The 8438-nt window shown below is 45.8% G+C and overlaps 1 protein-coding gene across 2 annotated transcripts in view; it reads right to left on the bottom strand.

Moving 5' to 3' along the window:
• Positions 1-287: 287 nt before the first annotated feature.
• The window catches only part of LOC142187823 (plasma membrane calcium-transporting ATPase 2-like), a 29804-nt gene continuing 21653 nt past the window's right edge, over positions 288-8438 (bottom strand). The window contains exons 8-9 of one of the 2 annotated variants that reach the window (XM_075261651.1): positions 2964-3016; positions 358-440 (exon numbers count right to left, since the gene is read on the bottom strand). In XM_075261651.1, the coding sequence (XP_075117752.1) occupies positions 3009-3016 (8 nt within the window). In that variant the 3' untranslated portion in view covers positions 358-440; positions 2964-3008. Of the gene's footprint in view, positions 441-2963; positions 3017-8438 lie in introns of both variants that reach the window. The other variant, XM_075261650.1, reaches the window with a different exon arrangement.

Here is an 8438-nt window from a genome sequence, read left to right as displayed (position 1 = left end):
GTTTCTTTCCTAGCGCTGCCTGGACACGGACTTTCCCAGTAGTGTTGCCTCTTCTTTCAGACAGATACAAGTATTCGTTGCCTTTATGATTCTGAATGATGAGTTTGCAGTTGCACTGCCATCTCCAGCTACAGGGAGGTTTCCAGGCTATGTATCGGACTCCCGGGACTGGAAGAGGTAGCCGACTTGCTTGTCTCTGTGGTGAGATTGATCCCACTGTCAATTGCATTGTTGTTTTTGTTGGGTGAGGGAGGCTGGCTGGAGTTTTGCTTCAGGGCAGGGTCTTCCTCCAGGTCTGTGTCATCGATTAGAGGAATATGCGGCTGAGAATCTTCTATCTTAAATTCTGGATGGGTCATGAAATTGTGAATGGAAGTTCGAGAGTCCGGTTTTTCTAAACCTTCATAGAGAGAGCTACGGAATGCCTTCACGACGCGGATCTATGTGCAAGGAGTCAGAGGAGAAGAGAGTGAAAAACCTCAGGATAAACAGATGGACAGTGACAAACAAGAAAGGACGTCCACGTAAGAGCAGCCTCCACTGCTGCGGGCGCTACAATGTGGACATTCCTGCGGAGGCGGCTCAGTGTTCTGTGCTTTACTCTCACATACCCTTAATAAGCAGATGAACAGGGATCTGCCGGCTTTAATAAGGGTCAGTACATTAGAAAATAAAGACCCATTCAGGGCCCGATTAGTAACTTAAGGCTCACAATAAAGATGTGGTAACAGCGTGGACGGGAAAAGCACGAAACAACACTGGCACGGTAAGATGAGAGACAGACAGACAGGAACCGCTGCAGGGTTGCCATTGCATAGAGATTCGAACCCTCTCCTCATCCATCCTTCATTGCCAGGAGCTATACCAGGGGACACTCGGGTTTTACCAAAATTTTACCATAAAAATAAAAATGGTCTACTGGCCACAAATGCTAATAATATTGCCCTGGGACTATGGTCAGACATTGAGTCATGGCCTGGTTAGATTCTTCTTCTTCTCAGCAGGGAGTGCTTTATCCCCAGTCTATACAAAGGATCAATAAAAAGAGGTTCATCTCTGTCAATTACCCCGAGCAGATGGTAAAGACATGGCGGCCACAAGCAGACACTGAACAAACACATGCCACAAGGTACTTCGGGTCACCGGCACCACAAGACAAATAAGACACTGGCACACGGTGACTCTAGCACACTACACCCAAAGCCCAGGAGAATGTCTAGAAGCTTTCTCTGCTTTTCTCATGCACAAAGGTAAACACTTGAGTATAGGCCCAATATTCCCTTTAGCAAACGTGGATTCCCAAAATGTTTGTCCTAGGAGATGACCTGCTTTGACTTTGGGAACCAAACCTTGTCTGTTGTGGAAATGATGTAAGCCCAAGCTGACAGATCTAAAGTAAAAGAGCAGATGGGCCCCATGTAACAGGTGCTTAACCACTGGAGAGTGCGGGGTATTGACCCTAAGGGTGCGTCCAGTCCTTCAAGGGAGTCTGTCCACAGTCGTATGACAGTACATTGTAGGGCTGCTTCTGCATTTTCCAATGATGTCTTTCTTTTTCTACATTGCAGCTCCATTTTCATGAAAATCCAGTATATGAACGTATGCAAATTGGCTGAAAAGGGCTTTAGGGGCTTGTCCTGTCCTGCTGGGACTTACCTGTCTACGCTAGATAACCAAGCCCCTCTCCTCATTACTACTTTGTCTGCAGTTAGGGGCACATACTTACAGCTCTGGCTGGAGAAGGACACACCCCTAAATCCCTTCCCTTAGGGATTGCATACAAATAAAATTAAGATTTTCATGACAATGGAGATGCAATGCAGAATAAGAAAGATATCTGTTTCTTAAAAGTGTAGAAGTCGACCTACAAGGTGTGGTACTAATATTTCTGCTGACAGACTCCCTATAATGTCATTTCACTGAATGTAACAGGTAGCAAAGTGACCCAACATAAATCCTCTGTCCTCCTATCATACAACGTCTTACACCTTCCTGCACTATATATATATATATATATATATATATATATATATATATATGGACTGGGATGGGATAGAGAAGAGCTTGGTAACGTGAATTTCCCACAGACAAACTCTTCAGCAACAGCCAAGTATCTACATGGGCATCATTCAGGGTCATTGCCAGAAAACAGACACTCTAGCGACACGGACAAGGAGAGACAGGCCCTTGCAAGACTAGAGACACCACATAACAAAGAAACCTCTCTGGAGAGAGGGGCTACGAGACAGACATGACAGCAGTCTACTGCACACAGTGGATTCTTCTTTGCCGCCAGCTGTAATAAATATCCACAAGAAAATCTTCATCCGATCCCTGCAAGTTAGATGGTAATAATACTGATAGCACTGGGGAAAGAGAGACATTCACTTGGCGCCCGTACCCACAGCCAGCCGCTCTAGTACCTTGTATGATATCGCCAGTATATTACCAGTGATTTTAGTGGGATTTGCCTCCTCGCTCTTTTGGCTTCTTCTGGAATTGTCCATGTTGTGTAAGAGCTCATGTGTGTGCCAGACTGACCTGTATACATCTATCCTTGTGTACAGGGCTGTAGAATAGGAAATTACAGCTCTTTGCTCATCAGTCTGCACATTAAAGGCAGAGACAAGAAAAGTTCAACATGTGAAGAGCAAGTGTCCATAGAAATAAGCACCAAAAGATGGGCAGAGGCTCCACAAGAAGATGCCAGTGCTGTGGCCATGGTGGAGACATAGCAGCCACCTATACTCAGCTTGTCTTCTGCTAACCCCTGCACTTTTACCATTCTACAAGATGTGAGCCATATTCACTTGGAAGTAGATTTTGCACGGCATGAGGCCCTTCATATTTTGCACGGCTGGTTACTTTTGGGCATATACTCGAAGGTTTACCCTGGCTTCGTCAAGACGAAACCGATCGACTGAGTCACATTCAGTTTAGGCTCAAGGTTAAAGACTCACAACCTCTTTATATTTCACTCTCTCGCTAAACCTTTGGTCCAGTGTTCTCTAGCCCTCTGAGAAAGACAAACAAAGCGGGAAAGGTTTAGACAAGAGCAGAGCAGCAAGGAAAGAAATGCAAATCCAGATCTACACTGGGTAATAGACATTACTCTATGAGAAGATGTACGTCTTAACAGTCCCAAGAGATGCCAACTGCTGAGAGCTATGCGCAGTGATGTGAGAGCAGGAAGGAGAGGCATGCAACATGTATGAGAACCTGGAATGGCTGCAAATGGAGGAGATTCATCTGATCAGATCATTGTATGTAGTAAAGGCCTCTGGGCTGACTCAGGCAGATGCCCAATGTGTCCTCAGTAGGTGACTGGTGACTAGGAAAGTCTATGAGGTGAAGCATACCCTTACACTAACTCTTACAGTAACTTACAGTCTCCCCTTAGATGCCTAGGGAAGGCTTAAGGCAGTGATGGCGAACCTTTTAGAGACCGAGTGCCCAAATTGCAACCCAAAACCCACTAAATTATCACAAAGTGCCCACATGGGAATTTAACCTTAACAATGTGCGGATCCACAATTGCTGACAATTATGGACTTGCAAAATACGGTCATGTCAATGGGGCTTTATAGAGCTTTCTGATCCACTGTGACCCTCACACAGTATAATCTGCTGCACAGTGGCCCCAAACACAGTACAATCTGCTTCACAGTGGCCTCCACACAGTACAATCTGCTTCATAGTGGCCTCCACACAGTATAATCTGCTGCACACTGGCCCCCACACAGTATAATCTGCTGCACAGTGGCCCCAAACACAGTACAATCTGCTGCACAGTGGCCTCCACACAGTATAATCTGCACAGTGGCCTCCACACAGTATAATCTGCTGCACAGTGGCATCCACACAGTATAATCTGCTCCACACTGGCCCCCACACAGTATAATCTGCTGCACACTGGCCCCCACACAGTATAATTTGCTGCACAGTGGCCCCCACACAGTATAATCTGCTGCACAGTGGCCTCCACACAGTATAATCTGCTGCACAGTGGCCCCCACACAGTATAATCTGCTGCACAGTGGCCCCCACACAGTATAATCTGCTCCACAGTGGCCCCCACACAGTATAATTTGCTGCACACTGGCCCCCACACAGTATAATCTGCTGCACAGTGGCCCCCACACAGTATAATCTGCTGCACAGTGGCCTCCACACAGTATAATCTGCTGCACAGTGGCCTCCACACAGTATAATCTGCTGCACAGTGGCCTCCACACAAATGAAGGGGGGTACGGCTTGACACTGGAGGTGGAGATGGGGGAACATGAAACTGGGGAAGAGATGGAGGACATGAAACTGGGGGCAGAGATGGAGGGGGGACATGAAACTGGGGGCAGATGAAGGGGTTATATGAAACTGGGGGAGAGATGGCGGGGGGACATATAATGTACGGGTGACTGTAGGAGGATTATACTGTGTGGGAGCACATGAAAAATGAATGAGAATGGGCGGAGTCAACATAAAAGTGGGCTGCGCACGCTGAATGTTTTGTCCCTCTTTCTAATCTTCAAAAGTTGGGAGGTATGCCTAAAGCCATCAGAAAATACATATTTCTTATGGCTTTAGCCACTGAGAAGCCACGCTACTGTCTAGAGCAGCGCTATTCAGCTAGAACGCACGCCGTTATGGACGCGTGTTCCAAACTGAATGGGGTCACCGCAACATGAGGAACTGTATTGCGGGGTCACGGCATTAGAAAAGTTGAGAGCCACTGGTCTAGTGGATAAAAGTCTGACCATGGTCATGTGATTTACACACAGGTTCCGCTCGTTATAGTCACAGCACACGTGTATACATCACATGACCATGGACTGTACATCACATGACCATAGACTGTAAATCACATGACCATGGACTGTACATCACATGACCATGGACTGTACATCACATGACCATGGACTGTACATCACATGACCATGACCTGTACATCACATGACCATGGACCGTACATCACATGACCATGGACCGTACATCACATGACCATGGACCGTACATCACATGACCATGGACCGTACATCACATGACCATGGACCGTACATCACATGACCATGGACCGTACATCACATGACCATGGCCTGTACATCACATGACCATGGACCGTACATCACATGACCATGGACCGTACATCACATGACCATAGACCGTACATCACATGACCATGGACCGTACATCACATGACCATAGACCGTACATCACATGACCATGGACCGTACATCACATGACCATGGCCTGTACATCACATGACCATGGACCGTACATCACATGACCATGGACCGTACATCACATGACCATGGACCGTACATCACATGACCATGGACCGTACATCACATGACCATGGACCGTACATCACATGACCATGGACCGTACATCACATGACCATGGACCGTACATCACATGACCATGGACCGTACATCACATGACCATAGACCGTACATCACATGACCATGGACCGTACATCACATGACCATGGCCTGTACATCACATGACCATGGACCGTACATCACATGACCATGGACCGTACATCACATGACCATGGACCGTACATCACATGACCATGGACCGTACATCACATGACCATGGACCGTACATCACATGACCATGGACCGTACATCACATGACCATGGACCGTACATCACATACAACTTTATATTATACAAACAATGACATCTGTCTCTCAGTATTGGTCTGATAGTGGACGACCCCTTTAAGGAAAGATTGGTTGGGGTTAAAAGATCTTATGTAAGGTTTAAAGATTTTTTGTCCAATTTATAATGTTGAGTATTGCAGACTTCTTTCTAGACGTTGGCCGCGTGTCATTGTCACTGCTTCAGAAACAGAAACTGTGCCTCAGTAGAAGACTATGGAAGCCATACACTTGCCTCAGTAGTAGACTATGGAAGCCACACAGTCCCTCAGTAGAAGACTATGGAATCCATACAGTACCTCAGTAGAAGACTATGGAAGCCATACACTTGCCTCGGTAGTAGAATATGGAGGCTATACAATCACTCAGTAGAAGACTATGGAAGCCACACAGTCCCTCAGTAGAAGTCTATGGAAGCCATACAGTCCCTCAGTAGAAGACTATAGAAGCCACACAGTCCCTCAGTAGAAGACTACAGAAGCCACACAGTCCCTCAGTAGAAGACTACAGAAGCCACACAGTTCCTCAGTAGAAGACTATAGAAGCCACACAGTCCCTCAGTAGAAGACTATGGAAGCTATACAGTCCCTCAGTAGAAGACTATGGAAGCCATACAGTCCCTCAGTAGAAGACTATGGAAAGCATACACTTGCCTCAGTAGTAGACTATGGAGGCCATACAATCACTCAGTAGAAGGCTATGGAAGCCATACACTTGCCTCAGTAGTAGACTGTGGAGGCCATACAATCACTCAGTAGAAGACTATGGAAGCCATACACTTGCCTCAGTAGTAGACTGTGGAGGCCATACAATCACTCAGTAGAAGACTATAGAAGCCATACAGTCCCTCAGTAGAAGACTATGGAAGCCATACAGTCCCTCAGTAGAAGACTATGGAAGCCATACAGTCCCTCAGTAGAAGACTATGGAAGCCATACAGTCCCTCAGTAGAAGACTATGGAAGCCATACAGTCCCTCAGTAGAAGACTATGGAAGGCATACACTTGCCTCAGTAGTAGACTATGGAGGCCATACAATCACTCAGTAGAAGACTATGGAAGCCATACAGTCCCTCAGTAGAAGACTATGGTAGCCATACAGTCCCTCAGTAGAAGACTATGGTAGCCATACAGTCCCTCAGTAGAAGACTAAGGAAGCCATACAGTCACTCAGTAGAAGACTATGAAAGCAATACAATCCCTCAGTAGAAGACTATGGAAGCCATACAATTCCTCAGTAGAAGACTATAGAAGCCATACAATCACTTAGTAGAAGACTATGGAAGCCATACAGTCAGTCAGTAGAAGACTATGAAAGCCATACAGTCCCTCAGTAGAAGACTATGAAAGCCATACAGTCCCTCAGTAGAAGACTATGAAAGCCATACAGTCCCTCAGTAGAAGACTATGGAAGCCATACAATTCCTCAGTAGAAGACTATGGAAGCCATACATTCCCTCAGTAGAAGACTATGGAAGCCATACAGTCCCTCAGTAGTAGACTGTGGAGGCCATACAATCACTCAGTAGAAGACTATAGAAGCCATACAGTCCCTCAGTAGAAGACTATGGAAGCCATACAGTCCCTCAGTAGAAGACTATGGAAGCCATACAGTCCCTCAGTAGAAGACTATGGAAGGCATACAGTCCCTCAGTAGAAGACTATGGAAGCCATACAGTCCCTCAGTAGAAGACTATGGAAGGCATACACTTGCCTCAGTAGTAGACTATGGAGGCCATACAATCACTCAGTAGAAGACTATGGAAGCCATACACTTGCCTCAGTAGTAGACTGTGGTGGCCATACAATCACTCAGTAGAAGACTATGGAAGCCATACACTTGCCTCAGTAGTAGACTGTGGTAGCCATACAATCACTCAGTAGAAGACCATGGAAGCCATACAGTCCCTCAGTAGAAGACTATGGTAGCCATACAGTCCCTCAGTAGAAGACTATGAAAGCCATACAGTCAGTCAGTAGAAGACTATGAAAGCCATACAGTCCCTCAGTAGAAGACTATGAAAGCCATACAGTCCCTCAGTAGAAGACTATGGAAGCCATACAATTCCTCAGTAGAAGACTATGGAAGCCATACATTCCCTCAGTAGAAGACTATGGAAGCCATACAGTCACTCAGTAGAAGACTATGAAAGCAATACAATCCCTCAGTAGAAGACTATGGAAGCCTTACAATTCCTCAGTAGAAGACTATGGAAGCCATACAATTCTTCAGTAGAAGACTATGGAAGCCATACAATCCTTCAGTAGAAGACTATGGAAGCCATACAGTCACTCAGTAGAAGACTATGGAAGCCATACAGTCAGTCAGTAGAAGACTATGAAAGCCATGCAATCCTTCAGTAGAAGACTATGAAAGCCATACAGTCCCTCAGTAGAAGACTATGGAAGCCATACAATTCCTCAGTAGAAGACTATGGAAGCCATACATTCCCTCAGTAGAAGACTATGGAAGCCATACAGTCACTCAGTAGAAGACTATGAAAGCAATACAATCCCTCAGTAGAAGACTATGGAAGCCATACAATTCCTCAGTAGAAGACTATGGAAGCCATACAATTCCTCAGTAGAAGACTATGGAAGCCATACATTCCCTCAGTAGAAGACTATGGAAGCCATACAGTCACTCAGTAGAAGACTATGAAAGCAATACAATCCCTCAGTAGAAGACTATGGAAGCCATACAATTCCTCAGTAGAAGACTATGGAAGCCATACAATTCTTCAGTAGAAGACTATGGAAGCCATACAATCCTTCAG

The sequence above is a fragment of the Leptodactylus fuscus genome, unplaced genomic scaffold (assembly GCF_031893055.1).
Source record: "Leptodactylus fuscus isolate aLepFus1 unplaced genomic scaffold, aLepFus1.hap2 HAP2_SCAFFOLD_246, whole genome shotgun sequence".
In the NCBI taxonomy this organism is placed as follows: Eukaryota; Metazoa; Chordata; class Amphibia; order Anura; family Leptodactylidae; genus Leptodactylus; species Leptodactylus fuscus.
This window is presented reverse-complemented; position numbering and strand designations above follow the sequence as displayed.